At 42.3% G+C, this 25986-nt stretch overlaps 2 protein-coding genes across 2 annotated transcripts; both read right to left on the bottom strand.

Moving 5' to 3' along the window:
• Positions 1–1458: 1458 nt before the first annotated feature.
• On the bottom strand, positions 1459–9691 carry LOC110526454 (putative sodium-coupled neutral amino acid transporter 7). The gene is made up of 12 exons (XM_021607446.2): positions 9546–9691; positions 7275–7778; positions 7092–7145; positions 6859–7003; positions 5494–5638; positions 5226–5324; positions 3654–3711; positions 3398–3512; positions 3128–3275; positions 2838–3037; positions 2689–2740; positions 1459–2612 (listed from the first exon to the last, which is right to left on the bottom strand). Exons 2-12 carry the CDS (start codon positions 7527–7529, stop codon positions 2495–2497), a joined length of 1389 nt encoding a protein of 462 aa, XP_021463121.2. The 5' UTR covers positions 7530–7778; positions 9546–9691; the 3' UTR covers positions 1459–2494.
• A 1880-nt stretch (positions 9692–11571) lies between these two features.
• LOC110526452 (aspartate aminotransferase, mitochondrial) lies at positions 11572–25495 on the bottom strand. Its single transcript, XM_021607445.2, has 10 exons — positions 25296–25495; positions 20993–21149; positions 16859–16987; positions 16702–16761; positions 16294–16455; positions 16005–16109; positions 15630–15780; positions 15345–15510; positions 13391–13541; positions 11572–13228 (listed from the first exon to the last, which is right to left on the bottom strand). The coding sequence occupies exons 1-10, from the start codon at positions 25376–25378 to the stop codon at positions 13106–13108; spliced, it is 1287 nt and encodes a 428-aa protein (XP_021463120.1). The 5' UTR covers positions 25379–25495; the 3' UTR covers positions 11572–13105.
• Positions 25496–25986: the final 491 nt, after the last annotated feature.

Below are 25986 nucleotides of genomic sequence, written 5' to 3'. Positions count from 1 at the left end.
GAGAAATTATTAGATAAAATGTATCAGTGCTCATCAGCCATTGGACATAAACATTACACAAGTTGGAAATCGCAAATTCAACAATGAGTGGTTTGAAAGGAATCAGTGGCTGTGTGGTCCCACTTCTGGAATTAAGGGGCTCTTTTCCAAGTTTAAAATGCTAAACATTCAACATTGGCAATGCTGTCAATGATGCATGATTTGTGCCACGCTCAAAACATCCATTAACTCGGGAACTGCAAAAACTTGACTTCCGTGAGCTCAAGACAACTGGGAAGTTGGGAATAAAATAAGCTCCGATTGGGAAAGTCTGTTTTGAATGGTCATCCAACTCGGAATTGTAAATCCGGCCTCTTTCTCGAGCTATGAGGTCAGTGAGGTCATTACGATTGGACCTTTTTCTGAATTCCCAGTTGTTTTGAAAGCACCATAAATTGAGAGAATGCCAGACTTTGATGACAAAATGTTCCCACAAAGGACTGCCACGCCACCTTCCTGTTCAAGTGAGCACAGCACAAGGTGAGTCCAAAAATGTATTGCTGCAGCATAAATTATGTAATATGCCAGGGAGATATGTGTACTGTAGCTAAGAAAGTAGTACTAAGTGTATGTTATGAAGATGTTAGTAGCCCATGTACTTCACCCTAATAATTGTCTATTTACCCCTTAATTTCACCTACTGTTCTAACTTGGTGGTGCACATGTAGCCTATAACCTGTTATAGAGAAATGTAATCATTGAATATTGTAAGAGCTTTCATTGTCTGCTTACATGTCCCCTTTATTTATCCTATGGTTCTGACTTGGTGTACAGGAAGAACACTGTAAGAACGGCCCATGTTCTGAATTCTGTCGCTGTACATTTCAAAAGTGCTAAACAAATAGTTATATTGACTAATGTTACATCCATCCTAGCTCGCTCATGTCTTATTCGAAATTACGGATTGCCTATTATCCGCTTGTCGTCCCCTTATGACATAGTTTGTTCATCTCAATTGTCATTAGAAACCACATTTGTTTAAGCAAGTCAGCCACATTAGCTATTATTTTTTTAAAGGCAGTTAATGAGGCTAAATTAACTGTTTCGCTGTCGAACAAGGCTCCGCTGTTAGCCAGTGGTAAGAATGTTGGGACAGCTTTATGTAGGCCCTAACAGTGTGTGGGCACCGTTTGTCACCGTTATAGTGCAATTAATGTATTGTTTAGTGTTGTTGATTTGCTGGCACTCATCCCACCAAGATTTACCTGCTAAAATCACCACTGTACACCAAGATACCTTTCTAGCTAATAGACTGTTCGAGTTTACACTTTCTCTTCCAATGAGCTGTGTGTGTGTGTGTCTACCAAAACTGTCTACCAAATCTATTCATTTTTAAATGATTATTTTTACCTGCCATAGTCATTCACCTGATAAGATGTTTTCACTAACATGAGGGTATAGGACAAAACTATGATAATCTGAATTCAATGACAAAACCGTCATGTTTATTAAATTGTAGATTGATAACAGGATAATTCATGACAATAAGACTGCATATTGTTCAACCTGATTACTAAATTGGTTCAGTTCAGAAAAAACTATTTCCCTTGGCTCCAATTATGGAATAAAACAATAAAAAGTAATTGAATTTCAAGCATTTCCAATCTCATTCAAGTCATTGTAAAACAGTAATTGCTGCCCTGAGGAACAATCCCTTTGAACATGATAGATTTGTGTCCCTTACCTCTGTCTGTAGTCTATAGCTAATCTCTATCAGTAAAGCACATTTAAAATATCTGTCTGTTTAAAGCTAGGCCATATACAATCATTTAACCACAGGAATCAGCCTGAGACCCCAGACTTCTGAAATCTCAAAGCATTCAAAATCACTTAATTATAATACACTTGCCACATTACATAGATTTCAGAACTGCAGTTGCAGGATACGTCTTCAAACCACTTGATCATTGGAATTGTAAAATTACTATAAAAAAAAATTGATGGAAATGTTTGGCCACATTCTTAAAACAGTATGTTCATTACTCATCAGTAACAACACCAATTAGAGAGAGGTACCCTCTCCCACTGCCCAGTTTCTTGAAGGATGGGATGCCACCTGTAGTGCAGTGGTGCATGCTGGACCAGCAGGGAAAGGCATAGGGAGGGGTTGAGAATGTCAAGACAGATTTGGTACTGCAGCCCACAACGGGGTGAAAATAAATTAAAATCAAAAACATAACATTTGCATAATCTTTTTGAAAAGGTAGGTCCCTTGTCAGAGGTTGCTCTCAGGAATCATCTAATCCTAGAGCATCGCTCCATAGGTGACACGAGTCCTTGCTATGGAGCGGTTTCATCATCAGGGAGACAACGAGATGTGCAGGAGAGGTCACAAGAGGGAGTGTGTTTGCATGTATGTGTTGGATCCTCGACATCCTGATACAAGTCAATAAAGTTCAGAATAGCAGCATAGACCTGCATCCTCCTCCAGCAAAGAGTCTTCCTGGTCAGAATTCTATTGGCTGTCCGAATAGTGGATGGCGTCTTGATAGATGGCATTGGTGGTGGTCTGGCCAAAGATGAAAGTGCCGATGGTTACCATGATGACGCCGTAGACCACCATCCCATGCCAGCTATGGAGAAAGAAGATCAGCGTTCAGTAAACAGTCACATGAGGAGATTACGTACAGGTAGTGAGTCTAGTCTTACCTAGCAGATCGAACCTCTGTTTCTGAGAGCTTTGCCTGAATCAGACACAGACCTGCAGGGAAGAGCAGACATTATATACAGGCATTATGCTTATTGCTGATATAAACACATTGTAAACACACACACAGAATCAGACACACTGGTCGTACCTGGGAAGACAAAGATGAAGCAGGCTGCCAGTCCTCCGATGAGGGAGATGACTCGGCCAATGTCGGGGATGAAGAGTGCGAGGACGAGTGTGACCGTGAACCACACAAGCGTCTGCAACACTCTGCGTCTCCGCTCACGCCTCACACACAATTCCACCTGCTCGCCGTGGAAACGGAGCCATAGCCCCTCCAGCACCGCCCTGAAGAAACAAGTTACACAACACAACAATGTAGTACTGAAACGGCATGGGTGGCACACAGTACTTTGTAGGGTAAGGTTAGTGTCTCACCGGCCACAGAAGTGTAGAATGGGATAGGAGGTGATAACACAGATGACGACGAAGGCCCTTGCGATCGCCACGGCGATGTCATTAGGAGGATATGACATCAGCACATCCTGACTGACGTTAGACCCAAATGACAGAAAGCCACAGACACCTGAGACATGGGGTATGCACCATTACACATCAACGAATCACACAAGAAATGGGCCATGTCATAAAAAAAAAACTGATGCTTTCAAAACTGACTATAGAGCCACACAGTGGACAAACACACACCTGTGCCAGTGTAGACAAAGAGGCAGATGATCATGCCGACGGTGACCACACCTCCCCAGGGCTTGAGTTCACTCCTCCTCATGCTGTTAAACACTGGCACACTGCTCACATGACACTGAGAGATAGAGAAAATGAGAAAGAGAGAGATTGTGTAAGGATGTAAATAACTTCAAGCATTTTCAACCAAGGATTAGAAATAGCCATATGCACACCCCTGCACATTCATACACACAAACAAACACAGACAGACAGATACCTGGAAGCTAAAGCATATGGTGGGCATGGCGTTCAAAACTGCACTCCAGGAGGACGGGCTGTAACAGACACACTGGCTGATCAACACAAACAAAGCATGATGTGAAATGTAATTTGATGTAGAATGTGCTTTAATGCAAGGAGAGTGGGCTGAAATGCCGTTTCTGGACTTTCTCTCCCATCTGGCATCATGGGTGCTTGTAAACTCTTGGCATTCACTCAACCAGCTTCATGAGGAATGCTTTTCCAATAGTCTTGAAGGAGTTCCCACATATGCTGTGCACTTGTTGGCTGCTTTTTCTTCACTCTGCGGTCCAACTCATCCCAAACCATCTCAATTGGGTTGAGGTTGGGTGATTGTGGAGGACAGGTCATCTGCTGCAGCACTCCATCACTCTCCTTGGTCAAATAGCCCTTACACAGCCTGGATGTGTGTTTTGGGTCATTGCCCTGTTGAAAAACAAATCATAGTCCCACTAAGTGAAAACCAGCTGGGATGGCGTATTGCTGCACAATGCTGTGGTAGCCATGCTGGGTAAGTGTGCCTTGAATTCTAAATAAATCACAGACAGTGTCACCAGCAAAGCTCCCCACACCTCCTCCTCCATGCTTCACGGTGGGAACCACACATGCGGATATCATCCGTTCACCTACTCTGCATACCAAAGACATTGTGCTTGGAACCAAAAATCTCAAATTTGGACTCATCAGACCAAAGGATATATTTCCACAGGTCTAATGTCCATTGCTCGTGTTTCTTTCTTGCCCAAGCAAGTCTCTTCTTCTTATTGATGTCCTTATGTACTGGTTTCTTTGCAGCAATTCGACCATGAAGGCCTGATTCACACAGTCTCCTCTGAACAGTTGATGTTGAGATGCGTCTGTTACTTGAACTCTGTGAAGCATTTATTTGGGCTGCAATCTGAGGTTCAGTTAACTCTAATGAACTTATCCTCTGCAGCAGAAGCAACTCTGGGTCTTCCTTCCTTTTCTGTGGCGGTCCTCATAAGAGTCAGTTTCATCATAGCGCTTGATGGTTTTTACATCTGCACTTGAAGAAACTTTCAACGTTCTTGAAATGTTCTGGTTTGACTGACCTTCATGTCTTAAAGTAATGATGGACTGTCATTTCTGTTTTTTTTTTAGCTGTTCTTGCCATAATATGGATTTGGTCTTTTACCAAATAGGGATACCTTCTGTTTACCAACCCTTGTCAAAACAAAATGGATTAGCTCAAACGCATTTAAGGAAAGAAATTCCACAAATTAACCTTTAACAAGGCACACCTGTTAATTGAAATGCATTCGAGGTGACTACCTCATGAAGCTGGTTGAGAAAATGCCAAAAGTGTGCAAAGCTGTCAAGGCAAAGTGTGGCTATTTGAAGAATCTCAAATATAAAATATATGTTGATTTGTTTTACACTTTTCTGGTTACTACATGATTCCATATTTGTTATTTCATAGTTTTGATGTCTTCACTATTATTCTACAATGTAGAAAAAAAAGAAAAAAAAACTGGAATGAGTAGGTGTGTCCAAACTTTTGACTGGTACAGTAGTTCAATTAGCTTACCTGGTTGGAATGTAGCCAGGGGTCATCTCTTTATCAGGCCAGATGTATTTCAGTATTACCACAATGGTGACATACCAGGTGCCAACAACACTCAGCGCACTACAAACAGGAGAACAGCCTTATCAGACGGACCTGTGTTCCTGTAGCCTAGTGATACAAAGCAGGCTTCAAATTCTAATTCAATCATCAGTTGTAGACTAAAGGGTGGTGTGGAAAGATATACTTGGTCAATGTGTAAAGTGTATTCATTGGATGCAGGAAGGCATACCTGGCGTATTTCTGGAAGCCAATCTCTTTGGGGATGGAGAGAGGCAGAATGACCAGGACGGCGGTCACACAAATGGTGAACTTACGGTCAATGTACCAGTGACCACCGACCACACCGTCTGGCAAATGAGCTATTGCAGCCATCACTACAGAAAGACAGAGATAGTAAGAGAGATAGAGGAAAGGGAGCAGAGCAAACAAAACATTCCATTGACTAACGTCTTATTTAAAGTGGAATTGTTGTAGTGCTGGCTATCTGATAGCAGGGTCATAGTCCATCTGAGGTTGACCGAAGGTGGCTTTCCAACTGGTCAGCACTCAAAGGCCATTTCAGTATGACGGCATATCTAAATAGCTGAGCTAGAGAGGATCTCATCACAGACTCCCTTGGCTCTTATCCACAGTGATAACAACTCTTAATTTACTGACGACACTAATACAACACATCAACTAACACACATCTAGTGTGATGGTGCAATAACAGCTGAGGATGACCTTTTTTGAAGGTACAAAGGAAATGGAAAACTGGTGAAAAAGGCTAGCCAATGCTACAATCTGCAACTGAGTGAAATGACCTTCTGTTTTGTCAACTGTGTGTGTGTGTGTAACCTAGTACTCTGGTACCCTGCAAACTTTGATCTGTATTGTATTTTACACAAGTCAAACGTAATGGAGTCTGCGGCACGTTGTTAATGGTTGCGTTCATACAAGGACTTTTACATAGCTAGACATGACCGCCTCATTGACCCGATAGCTAGTGATGCGAGACAGACAGTAACACCATTCACAAACAGTCTCTTGTCAGAGGAGGCTGGTTTGACATTGATGTGTTTTCTTGTATACAGAATACGCCAGATATTGTTGTTGTGGGGGAGGAGCTAATTTTAGAAGTGGGTTGCTCTTTTGACTCCTACATGGAGCAGACCTTTGCTGACAGGTTGCTGAAATACCAGCCCCTTGTGTGTCAGCTGCCATGGGCAGCTTAGTGGTTTGGAGAAGAAGTTGGGCAATTCTATGGTAACAAGAGTGATGCGGAGACTTCGATTTTTCACTTTAAAATGTATGTCAAACAAAAAATTATGATTGCAAAGTTAAACCACCCAGACAACTCTATGCACAATGACTACTTTTAACTATGACCAAAAACACATTCCCCTGAAGAACAGCGCAGACGCAAAGTTTAGTAACCGAGTGCCGTCAAACTTTATATCTGCACTGTCTTCAAGTAAATGCATCCATAAGTGTCCAGATATCCATGTCCGTTTGAATTGCTTGAATTCTTCGACTGTAATGTGATTTGTGGAGTAAAATAAAGTATTTAAAAAAGTGTGCACACGTTCATTATCTATGTGTGAGAAACACTCACAGCGGTCCAGCTGGTCTCCAATGACGATAAAGAAGGCGATGCAGGTGCCGAAGGTGTAGACAGCGATGGCCACCTCACAGATTACACCGGTGACCTTCCCACACGAGGCCCGCACCACCTCCTGGTAGGTGCTCTCATTACTGACCTAGACAAGCAGCACAGGGTCACTAGGATGAGTACTGCTGGATAAGAATGTCTTCAATTGTAGCGGGGGGGTGTATTAACTTACTAACCTGGGAGCAGTATGCCAGGATCACCAGACCACTGATGATGAAACTCAGCATGGACTACAACACACAAAAACAGGAAGTTTTACCAAATACATCCCTGTATATATATGCAGTATTTATCACTTCTGCTCCTGGAGTGCCACCGTGTGCAGGCTTCGGTCTCAAAAGTGTGTGTGTAGCGCTCACCATCTGTAGCACCACCCCTGCAATCACGCCTCCGGCCATGTTGAAGGCGGCGGGGAAGTTGAGTAGTCCTGCCCCCAGCGCAGCGTTCACCACAATGAAGACAGCGGCTGTGGCAGACACCCCTCCACTCCTCTCCCTGTCTGACAAAGGGGGGTGAACGGACTCCACAACGGGGCTCTGCAGTAGCCACGCCCTCTCACCAGCATCTTCAATCCCAGCCTCGGCCCAGTCCCCCGCCTCACTGTTAATCGCCATGGGACACAACCCGGCAGGCACAGTCCCAAAAACACGATCTAAAACACCCTCAAATTCACCCTACTCTGTTCGATGCAGACTTCAACACTAAAGAGCTGAGTTGCGGGTATTCAGAGTTTGGGTTGAGGGGTAAGTCTGAAGGTTGAAAGTTTGTTGTGGCTCTTGTGACATTTAGGACACAGATGATTGCTTGTCAGTTTATCCTCAAAGTGGATGTAGTGTCACCCAGCAGTCAACCCTTTCATCAATCTGCAACAAGACAAACACACATTACATCTTTGGCCTTCTCGACACCTTATCTCAGCGCTCTCTAAGTGCTTACTACCTAGTAAAGCCACAACCTGCTTTCCCAGTAGCCTACACGTTCTTGTCAGTGCGTTCTCCCCCCGGTCCCATGCCTTGTGCTGTCGGCTGACCTTGCTTTACTCACCAACACCAGGATATGACCAAAAATAAAAAATCTTAAATAAATAAAAAGACTGGTCAAAAAAAGACTAATCACCAGGAACTCACCTAAAAATGAGTTTAATTTAAGAAATCTGTTCCCAAGTATTCCCACAAATAAAATAAAAAAGAGACATGATCGTTTCTCAAAGTAATCAAGGTATGAAATTGTTATTTTCAAATATAATCTCTTTTTGGGCCTAGTTGTAGTCAATTTCAGTGTTCAAAATTATTATAATTATGTTCCGGCACCCGACCATTCGCTCCGACAAAAATCGCCCCTAGGCTGAATCTAGTTGCCTACCCCTGCTTTACAGCATCCCTCGGAAACACATTCTAAAGAGACATGTAATCATTAGCTTTAGATATCTCTTGGGATCAGACCTTTCACTTCATATCCCTGAGAAGGATCACAGTAAAGTGGACTTCAGTGATCAGGGTCACTGTTCTCATGATGACACAGTGTGTCACAGTAGATATATGTTGTAAACCTCACTGTCAGGCATGTGACCTACAGACTAATTATTGTGCTTGTCAGGGGCCATGCATTTTTGTAGGCATTCATGTAGCTAAGCTATGTCATGGACATGTTGATTTTAAGTCATAAATGAGAATAAGCTATATTGAAATACAAGGTGGATAACAACTTCATCTCACTTAATTTAGTCAAAGGGAAATAGACTACATACTTATCTTACCTCAATTATTTTGTCATTTTGTTTGTGTTCACAAGCTGCTAGGCAGAGATTGTAAGGGGCCTGTCAATAGACCATAAACACTAAATAAAAAGATGACACGTGTCTGCAACTAGTCATCCTCAACCACCTTTAGATTTTTCTTTAAGTTGAGGTGACTTGGAGAAATGAATTATCATACCATTAACATTTTCAAATCCCCTGAAGGGGAAATATATTCCCTGCAGGACATTAAGACCTATTTTAAAAAAGGGATAGTTTCCCTACATTTATTATAATTTTTTACCAAATTCTTAAAAAGGTGCAATATGCAGAAATCGCTCCGCCATTTCCTTTTCGCAAAAATTCAAAATAGTTTGCCTAACTTCAGTTTGTGTCAAAACAAGCCCTCAGTGTAGAGAATCACTCTACCATCTAAACCACTGTGAAATACACTACCGGTCTTAGAAGGTTTAGAACACCTACTCATTCAAGGGTTTCTTTATTTTGACTATTTTCTACATTATAGAATAACACCGACGACATACAAATAATGAAATAACACACAATAACACACACAATGTCATCAAATCATAGAAACGCCACTGGAGCTACCTAAACAATAACGACTAGAAACATTCATAAAATACAGACATTTTGTAGCTTTACTAATAGGCAACTTTGCATATAAAGCAGCTGAATCTTAGATTCAGATCTAGCTACAGGTCTAGAAAAACACAAATCACGACAATTAACCTAATTGCTGATGTCTTTACAGCAAACTGGACACCGCATCATAGTCAGCTGTTGCCGACCTGATACCGACCTCTTCACCTACATATCCTTGAACCTATTCAGTTGAAAATATGAAAATGCATATAAAATACTCAATAAATACCTCTCTGTTGTCTCTCCGATTCTTGTGTTTCTCTGCAACAACCGCACGTGGAATGAAATTCCTTCTGAACAAGCAACGGTGGCATGTGACTTGATTGGGATGTGATCATGTGACAATGTAAAATTACGTCTTTAAAAACAAAGTGCATGGTGGGAATTGTAGTTTACTGCCACGAGAACGCAAAATCATACCAGAAATGGTTTATTCAGGGTAGATACTGCAGCACAGGAGGCTGCTAAGGGGAGGACGGTTCATAATAATGTCCGAAACAGCGCGACTAGACTGGCTTTAAACATATGGAAACCATACAGTTGAAGTCAGAAGTTTATACACCTTAGCCAAATACATTTAAACACAGTTTCACAATTCCTAACATTTAATCATAGTAAAAATGCCCTGTCTTAGGTCAGTTAGGATCACCACTTTATTTTAAGAACGTAAAATGTCAGAATAATGGTAGAGAGAATGATTTATTTCAGCTTTTATTTCTTCATCACATTCCCAGTGGGTCAGAAGTTTACATACAATCAATTAGTATTTGGTAGCATTGCCTTTAAATTGTTTAACTTGGGTCAAACGTTTTGGGTAGCCTTCCACAAGCTTCCCACAATAAGTTGGGTGAATTTTGGCCCATTCCTCCTGTCAGAGCTGGTGTACTGAGTCAGATTTGTAGGCCTCCTTGCTCGCACACGCTTTTTCAGTTCTGCCCACAAATTTTCTATAGGATTGCCTCATGATGCCATCTATTTTGTGAAGTGCACCAGTCCCTCCTGCAGCAAAGTACCCCCATAACATGATGCTGCCACCCCCGTGCTTCACAGTTGGGATGGTGTTCTTTGGCTTGCAAGCCTCCCCCTTTTTCCTCCAAACACAACAATGGTCATTATGGCCAAACAGTTCTATTTTTGTTTCATCAGAGCAGAGGACATTTCTCCAAAAAGTACAATCTTTGTTCCCATGTGCAGTTGCAAACCGTAGTCTGGCTTTTTTATGGTGGTTTTGGAGCAGTGGCTTCTTCCTTACTGAGCAGCCTTTCAGGTTATGTCAATATAGGACTTGTTTTACTGTGGATATAGATACTTCTGTACCTGTTTCCTCCAGCATCTTCACAAGTTCCTTTGCTGTTGTTCTGGGATTGATTTGCACTTTTCGCACCAAAGTACGTTCATCTCTAGGCGACAGAATGCGTCTCCTTTTGAGCGGTATGATGGCTGCGTGGTCCCATGGTGTTTATACTTGCGTACTATTGTTTGTACAGATGAACGTGCATTTGGAAATTGCTCCCAAGGATGAACCAGACTTGTGGAGGTCTACAATTGTTTTTCTGAGGTCTTGGCTGATTTCCTTTGATTTTCCCATGATGTCAGGCAAAGAGGCACGGGGTTTGAAGGTAGGCCTTGAAATACATCCACAAGTACACCTCCAATTGATTCAAATGATGTCAATTAGCCTATCAGAAGCTTCTAAAGCCATGACATCATTTTCTGGACTTTTCCAAGCTGTTTAAAGGCACAATCAACTTCGTGTATGTAAACTTCTGACCCACTGGAATTGTGAATTATAAGTGAAATAATCTGTCTGTAAACAGTTGTTGGAACAATTACTTGTGTCATGCACAAAGTAGATGTCCTAACTGACTTGCCAAAACTAGTTTGTTAACAAGAAATTTGTGGAGTGGTTGAAAAACAAGTTTTAATGACTCCAACCTAAGTGTATGTAAACTTCCAACTTCAACTGTATGTTTGATGTATTTGATACCATTCCACCTATTCTGCTCCAGCCATTATCACGAGCCTGTCCTCCCCAATTTGCCACCAACCACCTGTGTACTGCTGATACATCTTCATAAAAAGGAGAGTATTTTGTGTCTAATAAAACCAATGATTTATCTAGTAAAATCATGTCCTACACTGGTCCCAACCAGGGGTACTAGGACCATTGCCATAGTCCAACGGTATCAGTTCAGTTTCTTACATGTGGTTTGACAATATTCTTGTTAGACAGAAATACAAAATAAACCCAGTTATTTCAATGATAGATATTTTTTTAATTGTTCAGAGAAAGACTTGACCGATGCTCCATGTTTTATTATTTTTGCGCTAACCCGAAAATGGTGACAGCGCAGCTTAAGCTTCATGAGTAGACAGCAGAAAGGTGAATTTCCTTGCACAATCTGTCTTGTTACAATCAGGAAGACACACACAGAGAAAATGTTCAAAGGCTGATCATTGGAGCAAAACACTGTCTATACAACTTTCTATATATATTAATAGAAGTCCTATAACCTCTTGGTTCTGAAACGGAGGGGATAGGAGTCGCCCAGTGATCTAAATAACACTTGTAAAATGCCTTTTCTTGTGGAAATACAAGAGCACCATCATAGGACAGTCTATCCTTTTAAAGCTGCAATTTGACTTTTTGGACCAAATTCAAATGGAATTGTTTAGTTAGATCAGACATTTTCATTGTAAGCAAGTCTAAGAAGCAGTAGATCTGTTCTGTGCGCTGTCTCTGCTTACCATTAACTTTCATTTTTGCATCTTACTTTCAGTTTTGTACACCAACAGCTGAAAATACAACACTTTCGGTTATTGAAGATATATTCCACAGCGGTTTAGATGGTACAATGATTCTAAACATTACTCGTCAAACTGAGATTAGGCAAACTATTAGAATTTTAGCAACCAGGAAATGACAGAGCGACTTCTGTATATTGCACATTTAAAACCTCATAAACCATTGCTTGGGGGGGGGGGGGGGGGTGAGAGGAACATTCAGTGGGCATTTAAGACTGGCTGGCTGACTGCTCACTCATCAACACTTAGAAGAAACACAGTAGACTCTGCTCTTAGCGCAAAAAGCACAAAACGTTTACAGTAATATAATTATTTATAGTGAGTATCGAAGACAAGATAATGCAAGTGGAAATGCAAGAGAGGCTGAGTGAAAGGCCTGAATGATCATACATTATTGTCCATTTCTAAAGCATATTAAAATATCAATGACTATCTCATCTAAAGATTGTCTGGCACTATCTTATAACTAATTGTTTTCTGCTACTCTACTGGTGTTGAGGAAACGTTGAACTTTCACATCCTACAGAAATATGCAATGACAGACAAGAGTTCACACACAACAGAGCCTAAGTGTTGGTAAACTCATCTGTAGCCTTACAGTAATTTGGACCACAGCAGGCAGAGTAGGTTTAAAATATAATGTTAATACATGGCTTAATAATGACAGGTTAAGTTAATTAATATTAACCTTTGATATACAATAAATAAGCATAGAAGAGAGACATCAGCTCATTAGTCAAATGTAGGGCAGATCATTGGACTTTCACTAAACAACCTTTGACATGGTGGCCTCATTGGGGAGGTCACAGGGAACTAACCATTTAACCCTCATTGCGGTAGGTTGAGGTCAAAGTTGAACAATTGACAGTCTGGGTGGAGAGGGCAGGGAGAGTAAAATGACACAAAATGCTATTTTTCAGTTATTTTAATTTGGATTGTGTCCAGCACCACCGTGCCCTGCTGTTTCTCCCAGCATTCTCCTTTTTACTTAGTGACGGCGTGGATTCCATGCGCTAGATATCCCACGTTGCTGGAAGTGACGCCTGCCATGGAGATTCTACCATCCTTGGTCATGTACACTGAAAACTCCTTAGTCAGACGCTCAACCTGGGGTAGACACACACAAACACCTGGAGTCAACGCAATTTATCATTATACTCAAACTTAATTCCAACTGATGAATATGACCAATATGAATATAATAATGTCTTATAAGGTTGTAAGGTACAGGTGTGGATATAAAGAGTGGGTGTGGTCGTTTGTCTGTACCTGTTCAGGCTTGAGGCCTGTGAAGCAGAACATGCCGATTTGGTCGATGACATGCTGCCAGTCGAGAGTGGAGCCCTCGTTTTTCAGGTTGGCCGCCAGCTGCTCCCTCATCTTGATGATGCGGTTGGCCATGCCGTGGACCTCCTCCAACCTGTGTAGAGAGAGGTTAATCAGAGGGGGGTGATGAGGAAACAGAATGGAAGTCGTGTGTAGAGACAGGAGACCACTCCAAAGAGAACTCCGATACCTTCCTAGGCAGTCAGCTACAGTGCCTTGCGAAAGTATTCGGCCCCCTTGAACTTTGCGACCTTTTGCCACATTTCAGGCTTCAAACAAAGATATAAAACTGTATTTTTTTGTGAAGAATCAACAACAAGTGGGACACAATCATGAAGTGGAACAACATTTATTGCATATTTCAAACTTTTTTAACAAATCAAAAACTGAAAAATTGGGCGTGCAAAATTATTCAGCCCCCTTAAGTTAATACTTTGTAGCGCCACCTTTTGCTGCGATTACAGCTGTAAGTCGCTTGGGGTATGTCTCTATCAGTTTTGCACATCGAGAGACTGCATTTTTTTCCCATTCCTCCTTGCAAAACAGCTCGAGCTCAGTGAGGTTGGATGGAGAGCATTTGTGAACAGCAGTTTTCAGTTCTTTCCACAGATTCTCGATTGGATTCAGGTCTGGACTTTGACTTGGCCATTCTAACACCTGGATATGTTTATTTTTGAACCATTCCATTGTAGATTTTGCTTTATGTTTTGGATCATTGTCTTGTTGGAAGACAAATCTCCGTCCCAGTCTCAGGTCTTTTGCAGACTCCATCAGGTTTTCTTCCAGAATGGTCCTGTATTTGGCTCCATCCATCTTCCCATCAATTTTAACCATCTTCCCTGTCCCTGCTGAAGAAAAGCAGGCCCAAACCATGATGCTGCCACCACCATGTTTGACAGTGGGGATGGTGTGTTCAGCTGTGTTGCTTTTACGCCAAACATAACGTTTTGCATTGTTGCCAAAAAGTTCAATTTTGGTTTCATCTGACCAGAGCACCTTCTTCCACATGTTTGGTGTGTCTCCCAGGTGGCTTGTGGCAAACTTTAAATGACACTTTTTATGGATATCTTTAAGAAATGGCTTTCTTGCCACTCTTCCATAAAGGCCAGATTTGTGCAATATACGACTGATTGTTGTCCTATGGACAGTCTCCCACCTCAGCTGTAGATCTCTGCAGTTCATCCAGAGTGATCATGGGCCTCTTGGCTGCATCTCTGATCAGTCTTCTCCTTGTATGAGCTGAAAGTTTAGAGGGACGGCCAGGTCTTGGTAGATTTGCAGTGGTCTGATACTCCTTCCATTTCAATATTATCGCTTGCACAGTGCTCCTCGGGATGTTTAAAGCTTGGGAAATCTTTTTGTATCCAAATCCGGCTTTAAACTTCTTCACAACAGTATCTCGGACCTGCCTGGTGTGTTCCTTGTTCTTCATGATGCTCTCTGCGCTTTTAACGGACCTCTGAGACTATCACAGTGCAGGTGCATTTATACGGAGACTTGATTACACACAGGTGGATTGTATTTATCATCATTAGTCATTTAGGTCAACATTGGATCATTCAGAGATCCTCACTGAACTTCTGGAGAGAGTTTGCTGCACTGAAAGTAAAGGGGCTGAATAATTTTGCACGCCCAATTTTTCAGTTTTTGATTTGTTACAAAGTTTGAAATATCCAATAAATGTCGTTCCACTTCATGATTGTGTCCCACTTGTTGATGATTCTTCACAAAAAAATACAGTTTTATATCTTTATGTTTGAAGCCTGAAATGTGGCAAAAGGTCGCAAAGTTCAAGGGGGCCGAATACTTTCGCAAGGCACTGTAGATTATGAAATCACAGGATCAGTGAAATGGGCAAACAACATTTTTAGGTGTGTGTGTGTGTATGTACACTTACCAGATTTTATAAAGGTCTGGTGTGTTGAGAATAGTGGCAGCGATTCTGGCTCCATTCATTGGAGGGTTGGAGTACATTGGCCGGATCAGAATCTTCAGCTGAGACTCCACCCTCTTAGCTTCCTCGGCATCGTTACACACCACAGTGAACCCTCCCACTCGCTCACCTGTCAACACACAGACAGGTAAGATACCACACCAGTGGGAGTTTCTACCATTCTCCTATGTCAATACCATAGTGAGTGAGATTTTGTGTGTGTGTGCGTGTGTGTATAATGAGACCGACCGTAGAGGCCCATGTTCTTAGCGAAGGACTGAGACAGGACAATTTTGTGGCCCTGCTCGATGAAGTGACGAACAGCCCAGGCATCACGATCAATATCTCCACTAGCAAAACCCTGGTAGGCCATGTCAAAGAACACCAACAGGTCCCTTTTCTGAAGGAACAGCAGAACAGGGGAGGAGTTATTATTAGGACCGTGTGTGTAAATAGTTGTCTGGCACAGTAAAGATGTCAGTCTTCACACAAAACACCTGTAGGCACTGGGCAGTAAAGCTCTTCAGCAATAGAGTCCCAATAGTGACAGAGACTTTAGCTAGTTAGGGCATTTACAGAGAAATCACCATTGAGGTATTTCATATCTATGGTAAGCACACTCACCTTCACCAGGTCAGCGATCTCTTTCCACTGCTCAGGCTTGGGGTCCACACCGGTGGGGTTATGGGCACAGGCATGCAGCATGATCACACTCTTCTCTGGCATTTTCTGTATCAGAGGGAAAATAGTGTTACACTAACATTCAAATCAGATTCTCATGACGGAAATAGACCCCCACACCTTAACCTTATAAAGTCAACATAACAATATAAAAACAGATCACAAGACGTGGTAATGGTCCTCCATGTCAGTGTGGAATCATACAACCCCCCCTTTCCCATCCCTCTCTCACAGAGATGTCGTCGAGCGCCCCGTTGAAGTCGAAGCCGCAGGTGGAGGGGTCGTAGTAGCGGTAGGCTTTCAGCTGCATGCCAGCATCTCTGAAGATGGGTGTGTGGTTCCCCCAGGAGGGCTTGGGCAGGTACACGTCACGGGACGCACTGTGGAAACGAGACTAGAGAAAAATATAAGGAATTAACTGACTGACACCATACACAATCCTCAATACTATCGGTATGAAGATATTATTGTTTTATAGAACACAATCATTTGTAATGCATATATATTATAGAGAAGGCAGTCATTTCAGGCATGTATAAGCTGGTGCACTGTTCTAGGGGGTCATGAGCCCAAATGGAACCGTGGTAGTGTAGGTGCATTCATTCTCTTCCTGTTTAGCTGTTATGAGGCAGGTCTTTACCAGGAAGTTGGCTCCAATGCACAGGGAGCCGGTTCCTGAGATGGTCTGGACAGTGATGTTCTGAAGAGAGGAGAGAGATCTTAATAGCATTTCTATCATTCACTTAACACACCGAGAGCAAATGTGCTTCCAAGCTACCACCCACGCATCCACTCACCCTGCCACTCTTGAGGACCTCGCTGTCAGCCCCCAAGGCTAGCTGAGCGCAGGACTTGGTGAAGTCCCCCAGACCACCGATGGCCAGATACTCTTTATCCAACTGCTTGGAAGCAATCAGAGCCTCTGCCTAGAGAGAGAGAGAGAGAGTCGGGGAGGACGGTAGAGAAATAGTGAGTGTGAGGGGAAGTAGAAAGGTTTTTAAATGACATTTTCTCAGCATCCATTTCTTGACTGATCCAAAGCCCTGCCAAATCAAAGAAAATAGCGTAACACACACAGCTGGGGTTTAGCAGGGCTGTATGAGCTACAGTAAGCTCAGAACGACTATGCAGAAATAGTGTAAATGTCTAAACCATGGGTCTGCTGGAGCCTGCATCTCAAACTTACATACATAAAAGTATGCAAACACACATCCACACAGTAAGAGGTTCCATATTAGAGGTCGACCGATTATGATTTTTCAACGCCGATACCGATTATTGGAGGACAAAAAAAAGCCGATACCAATTAATCTGACTATTTTTAAAATGCATTTGAAATAATGACAATTACAACAATACTGAATGAACACTTATTTTAACTTAATATAATGAATCAATCAAATCAATTTAGCCTCAAATAAATAATGAAACATGTTCAATTTGGTTTAAATAATGCAAAAACAAAGTGTTGGAGAATTAAAAGTTCATTATGTGCCATGTAAGAAAGCTAACGTTTAGGTTCCTTGCTCAGAACATGAGAACATACAGTGCCTTGCGAAAGTATTCGCCCCCCTTGAACTTTGCGACCTTTTGCCACATTTCAGGCTTCAAACATAAAGATATAAAACTGTATTTTTTTGTGAAGAATCAACAACAAGTGGGACACAATCATGAAGTGGAACGACATTTATTGGATATTTCAAACTTTTTTAACAAATCAAAAACTGAAAAATTGGGCGTGCAAAATTATTCAGCCCCTTTACTTTCAGTGCAGCAAACTCTCTCCAGAAGTTCAGAGTGAGGACCTCTGAATGATCCAATGTTGACCTAAATGACTAATGATGATAAATACAATCCACCTGTGTGTAATCAAGTCTCCGTATAAATGCACCTGCACTGTCATAGTCTCAGAGGTCCGTTAAAAGCGCAGAGAGCATCATGAAGAACAAGGAACACACCAGGCAGGTCCGAGATACTGTTGTGAAGAAGTTTAAAGCCGGATTTGGATACAAAAAGATTTCCCAAGTTTTAAACATCCCGAGGAGCACTGTGCAAGCGATAATATTGAAATGGAAGGAGTATCAGACCACTGCAAATCTACCAAGACCTGGCCGTCCCTCTAAACTTTCAGCTCATACAATGAGAAGACTGATCAGAGATGCAGCCAAGAGGCCCATGATCACTCTGGATGAACTGCAGAGATCTACAGCTGAGGTGGGAGACTCTGTCCATAGGACAACAATCAGTCGTATATTGCACAAATCTGGCCTTTATGGAAGAGTGGCAAGAAGAAAGCCATTTCTTAAAGATATCCATAAAAAGTGTCATTTAAAGTTTGCCACAAGCCACCTGGGAGACACACCAAACATGTGGAAGAAGGTGCTCTGGTCAGATGAAACCAAAATTGAACTTTCTGGCAACAATGCAAAACGTTATGTTTGGCGTAAAAGCAACACAGCTGAACACACCATCCCCACTGTCAAACATGGGGGTGGCAGCATCATGGTTTGGGCCTGCTTTTCTTCAGCAGGGACAGGGAAGATGGTTAAAATTAATGGGAAGATGGATGGAGCCAAATACAGGACCATTCTGGAAGAAAACCTGATGGAGTCTGCAAAAGACCTGAGACTGGGACGGAGATTTTTCTTCCAACAAGACAATGATCCAAAACATAATGCAATGGAATGGTTCAAAAATAAACATACCCAGGTGTTAGAATGGCCAAGTCAAAGTCCAGACCTGAATCCAATTGAGAATCTGTGGAAAGAACTGAAAACTGCTGTTCACAAATGCTCTCCATCCAACCTCACTGAGCTCGAGCTGTTTTGCAAGGAGGAATGGGAAAAAATGTCAGTCTCTCGATGTGCAAAACTGATAGAGACATACCCCAAGAGACTTACAGCTGTAATCGCAGCAAAAGGTGGCGCTACAAAGTATTAACTTAAGGGGGCTGAATAATTTTGCACGGCCAATTTTTCAGTTTTTGATTTGTTAAAAAAGTTTGAAATATCCAATAAATGTCGTTCCACTTCATGATTGTGTCCCACTTGTTGTTGATTCTTCACAAAAAAATACAGTTTTATATCTTTATGTTTGAAGCCTGAAATGTGGCAAAAGGTCGCAAAGTTCAAGGGGGCCGAATACTTTCGCAAGGCACTGTATGAAGGCTGGTGGTTCCTTTTAACATGAGTCTTCAATATTCCCAGGTAAGAAGTTTTAGGTTGTAGTTATTAAAGGAATTATAGGACTATTTCCCTCTGTACCATTTGTATTTAATTAACCTTTGAACATTGGATGTTCTTATAGGCACTTTAGTATTGCCAGTGTAACAGTATAGCTTCCGTCCCTCTCCGGGCTCGAACCAGCAACACAACGACAACAGCCACCCTCGACGCAGCGTTACCCATGCAGAGCAAGGGGAACAACTACTAGAAGGCTCAGAGCGAGTGACGTTTGAAACCCTATTAGCGCACACCCCGCTAACTAGCTAGCCATTTCACATCACATCGTTACACCAGCCTAATCTCGGGAGTTGATAGGCTTGAAGTCATAAACAGTAGAGCTGCTGGCAAAATGCACGAAAGTGCTGTTTGAATGAATGCTTATGAGCCTGCTGGTGCCTACCATCGCTCAGTCAGACTGCTCTATCAAATCATAGACTTAATTATAACATAATAACACACAGAAATGCGAGCCTTAGGTCATTAATATGGTCAAATCCGGAAACTATCATCTCGAAAACAAGACGTTTATTCTTTCAGTGAAATACGGAACCAGTCTAAATATTCCTGTTACATTGCACAACTTTCAATGTTATGTCATAATTACGTAAAATTCTGGCAAATTAGTTCGCACTGAGCCAGGCGGCCCAAACTGTTGCATATACCCTGACTCTGCGTGCAATGAACGCAAGAGAAGTGACACAATTTCACCTGGTTAATATTGCCTGCTAACCTGGATTTCTTTTAGCTAAATATGCAGGTTTAGAAATATATATTTCTGTGTATTGATTTTAAGAAAGGCATTGGTGTTTATGGTTAGGTACACGTTGGAGCAACAACAGTCCTTTTTCGCAAATGCGCACTGCATCGATTATATGCAACGCAGGACACGCTAGATAAACTAGTAATATCATCAACCATGTGTAGTTATAACTAGTGATTATGATTGATTAAGTTTAATGCTAGCTAGCAACTTACCTTGGCTTCTTACTGCATTCGCGTAACAGGCGGGTTCCTCGTGAGGCAGGTGGTTAGAGCGTTGGACTAGTTAACCGTAAGGTTGCAAGATTGAATCGCTGAGCTGACAAGGTAAAAATCTGTTGTTCTGCCCCTGAACAAGGCAGTTAACCCACCGTTCCTAGGCCGTCATTGAAAATAAGAATGCGTTCTTAACTGACTTGCCTAGTTAAATAAAGATTAAATAAAACATAATAATAATAATAATAAATAAAATTATGTTTTTAAAAATAGGCAAATCGGCGTCCAAAATTACCGATTTCCAATTGTTATGAAAATCTGAAAATCGGCCCAAATTAAAATCGGCCATTCTCTATTCCATATGGTTATATATTATACGAGTTAAACTCAGGATGACAGTGCAGAAATGCACCAATCAGAAACACATAAGCCTGCAACTCCATAAAAGCTTGTATAGTGAGAATCAGCTCAATAACATGAAAACCACCTTCTTCATGCTTCTACGTGTTTGTTAACTGATCCGGTTCTTACATAAAAGGGCTAATAGCAGTGTGACAGGATTGGCCTTTCACCAATGCTGAGCTCAGAATTACAAAACAATAAGAGCCTGTGTAGCTACTCACCTTTCCTGTGTGGAGTGAACCTCAAAATATGAATGGCTGGGTGAAACTGGGGATAGTTATCTAGTCCCTGTCTGTGTGTGTGTTACACTGGTTGTAATGGTATTCCTACCTTGCGGACACAATCGAGCACAAAGGGTTTGCCGTGGTCGTCCCTGTAGGCTCCCACCCCCAGGTTCATCTTCTTCGGGCTGGTGTCCCTCTTGAAGGCCTCCGACACCCCCAGGATGGGGTCAGGGGGACCCATCTGCACTCCACCCCACCATGAGCTGCAACACAGGGGAGAGGGAGAAACAAACAGAAGCAGCTTAATTTAACATCATTTTGCAGACTTGTGTGTTTACGGACATATTCAATCAATCATTATATCAGTCTGCTGTTCCCACATGCTTCAAGAGGGCCACCATTGTTCCTGTTCCCAAGAAAGTAAGGTAACTGAGCTAAACGACTACCGCCCCGTAGCACTCACTTCCATCATCATGAAGGGCTTTGAGAGACTAGTCAAGAACCAGATCACCTCCACCCTACCTGACACCCTAGACCCCCTCCAATTTGCTTACCGCCCCAATAGGTCCACAGACGACGCAATCCTCAACACTGGGGCCTCACAAGGGTGTGTTCTGAGCCCTCTCCTGTACTCCCTGTTCACCCATGACTGCGTGGCCATGCACACCCCCAACTAAAATCATCAAGTTTGCGGACGACACTACAGTGGTAGGCTTGATTACCAACAACGACGAGACAGCCTACAGGGAGGAGGTGAGGGCCCTCGGAGTGTGGTGTCAGGAAAATAACCTCACACTCAACGTCAACAAAACAAAGGAGATGATTGTGGACTTCAGGAAACAGCAGAGGGAGCACCCTCCTATCCACATCGACGGGACAGTAGTGGAGAGGGTAGTAAGTTTTAAGTTCCTCGGCATACATATGACGGACAAACGGAATTGGTCCACCCACACAGACAGCGTTGTGAAGAAGGTGCAGCAGCGCCTCTTCAACCTCAGGAGGCTGAAGAAATGTGGCTTGTCACCAAAAGCACTCACAAACTTCTACAGATGCACAATCGAGAGCATCCTGTCGGGTTATATCACCGCCTGGTACGGCAACTGCTCCGCCCACAACCGCAAGGCTCTCCAGAGGGTAGTGAGGTCTGCACAACGCATCACCGGGAGCAAACTACCTGCCCTCCAGGACACCTACACCACCCAATGTCACAGGTAGGCCATAAAGATCATCAAGGACATCAACCACCCGAGCCACTGGCTGTTCACCCCGCTATCATCCAGAAGGCGAGGTCAGTACAGGTGCATCAAAGCAGGGACCGAGAGACTGAAAAACAGCTTCTATCTCAAGGCCATCAGACTGTTAAACAGCCACCACTAACATTGAGTGGCTGCTGCCAACACACTGACTCAACTCCAGCCACTTTAAAAATGGAAATTGTATGTAAAAATGTATCACTAGCCACTTTAAAACAATGCCACTTAATATAATGTTTACATACCCTACATTACTCATCTCATGTATACACTGTACTCATTTAAACTGATGCATCTACTGCATCTTGCCATCTTTATGTAATACATGTATCACAAGCCACTTTAAACTATGCCACTTTATGTTTATATACCCTGCATTACTCATCTCATATGTATATACTGTATTCTATACCAGCTACTGCATCTTGCCTATGCCGTTCTGTACCATCATTCATTCATATATCTTTATGTACATATTCTTTATCCCTTTATACTTGTGTGTATAAGGTAGTAGTTGTGGAATTGTTAGGTTAGATTACTCGTTGGTTATTACTGCATTGTCAGAATTAGAAGCACACTCGCATTAACATCTGCTAACCATGTGTATGTGACAAATAAAATTTGATTTGTTTCACAGTGGACACCAATGGATGGGTCCCTATTCTTAAAATCACTTAGTGTAGGCTTATATTTCTCCAGGAAACAGATTTAAAATTTAAAAAAAAACTCAACGGTAAACAGTACTATGCTCTGCTCAAGAAACGGTTGCCCTCACCCAACCAGAGGAGAGTAGCACCAACCACCCACAGTAGACCAACACTCTGGACTATGACCTGGTGAATGCCTGGTCATCCCCCAGTTCCTGCACAGCAAAAAGCTACACACACATTACAAAATCACCACTACACACATTTAAAGTCTGTCGAGGTGAAGGGCCCGGGTTGGATGGCATTAGGGGGAGTCACTAAAAGGGAGGAGATGTACTGCACTAAATACATCTCTCCATCGCCACTACACTACCAGAATGACGGATCTAAGGGGCAGGGAGAGAGTGGTTGAAACAAAGGCAACGATTGGTTCTTTGAAATTCAGAACAAATTCATTCATCATATCTTTGGATCTGGTCATTACAGCCTGGTCTTTTTTTCCACACTGACCCCACCAAGCTGATTATCCATCCAATACTTCACACTTCCCTTTCCACAGCCACACACGCACAGATTAACAGCTCATGGAAAAGTCAGGCACTGCAAACATATGCTCTCACACATACAAATGCTCTCACACACAAAATGATTCCATCCCCCTGTATGGAATGTGTCTTATGAGGAGGAAACAGAAAATTAGCAGGGGCCCAGTTCAGGAACTAATAGAATTATACACACGACCTTGCCCCTGACCTCTTCCACATGACCTCTGAATGAGGGGAAAGCAGGGCCTCTAATCTTACATATTCCTCTCACTGCTGTACTGGAGGCTATATGCCTGCTGAGGCTGAACTAGAGATATGTTTAAAACATTGCATGGAAAAACATTTAAGTTGACAGCAAGACTCCCAAAAGAGAATCGCATCTGTTTTAGACAGCCTAGATTTCTATTGGAACCTTCTGTAATATTGCACTCTCTAAAGCCGTGATGCTACTGATGCTACTCACCATACAGTAGTATGTTTTGATATGTCAAATGTAGGGGTGAGCCACTATGACTTGAGCAGTGATACTCCGCAGCTCATTGAGATTCAGGTTCAACGGTTGTGTTCAAACACCCTGGAACTCACCTGCGATACTTCGAGCTGAAGGCTTCGCAAAGGGCAGCAAAGCCAAGACCGCAACACAAGACTATAGACAAGAATGATGACATGACACCCACCTTGAGTTTTAGGGAACACACTTAACAGTCACCGATCATAGAGCCTGTTTATATAGCATTATAGAACATCCTTACAGAACGTCCATTGTCCAATAATAAAAAGGTCTCAGGCAACTAAAATTGAACACTCTGGGACTGCACATTAAAATCAGATCCTCAATCAGTAAAACTGATAACAAATATGAACAATATGAACAAATATGAACCCACTGGTTCATATTGCTACTACTATCAGCAGTTTGTGCGATCTACATACACACAGAAACTTTGTACATTTTAACTTGTGAGATGTCGAGCAAACATAAATATGCTTGGTATACAGTTCATAGGCCCAGGGAGTACACTGACTGAGTCCTATTTATGCCAGCGATGACAGCACCAATGAGGGTCCATCCAATGTGGAGTCACAGACTTGAATATACCCTGCTAATGGACTAAAATGCACTTGAATGTAGACCGAAATTATTTTTGAATGAGAATAATGTAACACTCGGCGCACGGTGTTCTAACAAAAACCGACAGTGACGCAGAGTGTATTTGCAGATGCTTTTCGAATACATAGCCTGTTTTCCAGATATGTGGAGCGGTATCTTATAAGCGAGCAGAGTTTGTCCTCCAAAAGAAAAGAGAAAGGACACCGGTTACTGTCGTCACAGAAACCGGGACATCCCTTGGCCAATCAACGACCAGGGGCCTGCACACGATAACCAATGATCACGCTAGAATTAGGGAGCTACGGTATGAGAGGGAGATCAAACCGAGAAAATACGTCGAATCTCAAAGGCTAAATGCCTCTGCGACCCTAAAATATACAAATGTTTGAATAATTGACCTTTCACAGGATGAACTGAATGATCACTATGACAACATACCACATGCCACTGACATCTGAATAATATTTTTACAGAGCCACCAAATAACAGTATCAGTATCCATAGCTGGAAAATAACCTTGCCAAGTCAGATTGTAAGTGAACTGGTTGAGCCTTGAAGTCTACAAGTATGACTTGACTAAAGCCAAAGATACGAACGGGAAATTTCAGTCACGACGGGCGGCGGATGGATGAATGCGATTTTCAATCAGCTAGCAAATCAAATCAAATGTAATTTAAATATTAGGTAGGTAGATAGCTAGCTACACCACAGTGAGAGACGTAAATGCATGACCACTTCGGACCCCCACTCAGTAAACTTGAAGTTAGGCTACTTGAGTTATTGCGGACATGGCTAGCTAGCTATTAATTCAAAGTCAAATATGACAGTGCAGAGATTGCATGTCTGGTATTACCTGTTACGGGTAGACAAAACTCCCAGGGATGGGGAGAAAGTCCCAATACTGGAGATTACCTTGCTGGACTTCAACAGAGCCATGGTCGAGCAGGTGGCCGGGGCGCAGAATGTCAGAAAAAGCAAAGAGTGAGGATGTAAATCGGAGGGACAACAGAGGCACTCAAGCTTCTTTCTTCTTCGATGAGGTTTAACGGTGGTTGGCATCTAATAAATGTTGAATTACCGCCACCTACTAGACTGGAGTATAACTCCCGTATACTTGCTTAAAAATAAATACAAATATTCAACAAATACCTTACCATCTAACACTACACTCACAAAAAGTATAAATAAATACCACACTCCACTATTTAAATATATTTAGTCCTACTTCAGGCCAACAGCCTGAAAGGATGGGACACCACCACTTAACACACCCTGTAATTCTTCTGTCATATTATTTTGATGTCAAATACCTCTCTACAGCTGCCACCACACCTCTATTTTTTGCGACTTACGTTCTATCCCTGCAGTACAGTTGATAACCATTACTATAAATGCCAAATATCCAATCTTACTGAAACATATATCATTGATGGTTCATCCTCCTGTACTGGTACACATCTACTACTCACACCACTCCCCTCAGGATCCCTCCCCCTTGACCCATCTTCATCTACTTTCTTTACTGCCTCAGCACATGACAACTT

This window comes from Oncorhynchus mykiss, chromosome 6 (genome assembly GCF_013265735.2).
Source record: "Oncorhynchus mykiss isolate Arlee chromosome 6, USDA_OmykA_1.1, whole genome shotgun sequence".
NCBI classification, from domain to species: Eukaryota; Metazoa; Chordata; class Actinopteri; order Salmoniformes; family Salmonidae; genus Oncorhynchus; species Oncorhynchus mykiss.
This window is presented reverse-complemented; position numbering and strand designations above follow the sequence as displayed.

Coding starts and splice junctions, on each gene's coding strand:
- LOC110526454 (XM_021607446.2), bottom strand. CDS start 7,529: ATGGCGATTAACAGTGAGGCGGGGGACTGGGCCGAGGCTGGGATTGAA. Junction 7,004..7,091: donor TCCTGGCATACTGCTCCCAG/GTTAGTAAGTTA, acceptor CTGCTTGTCTAG/GTCAGTAATGAGAGCACCTA. Junction 2,613..2,688: donor ACAGAGGTTCGATCTGCTAG/GTAAGACTAGAC, acceptor CTTTCTCCATAG/CTGGCATGGGATGGTGGTCT.
- LOC110526452 (XM_021607445.2), bottom strand. CDS start 25,378: ATGGCTCTGTTGAAGTCCAGCAAGGTAATCTCCAGTATTGGGACTTTC. Junction 16,456..16,701: donor GCATTGGAGCCAACTTCCTG/GTAAAGACCTGC, acceptor ATTTTTCTCTAG/TCTCGTTTCCACAGTGCGTC. Junction 13,229..13,390: donor CAGGCCTCAAGCCTGAACAG/GTACAGACAAAC, acceptor TGTCTACCCCAG/GTTGAGCGTCTGACTAAGGA.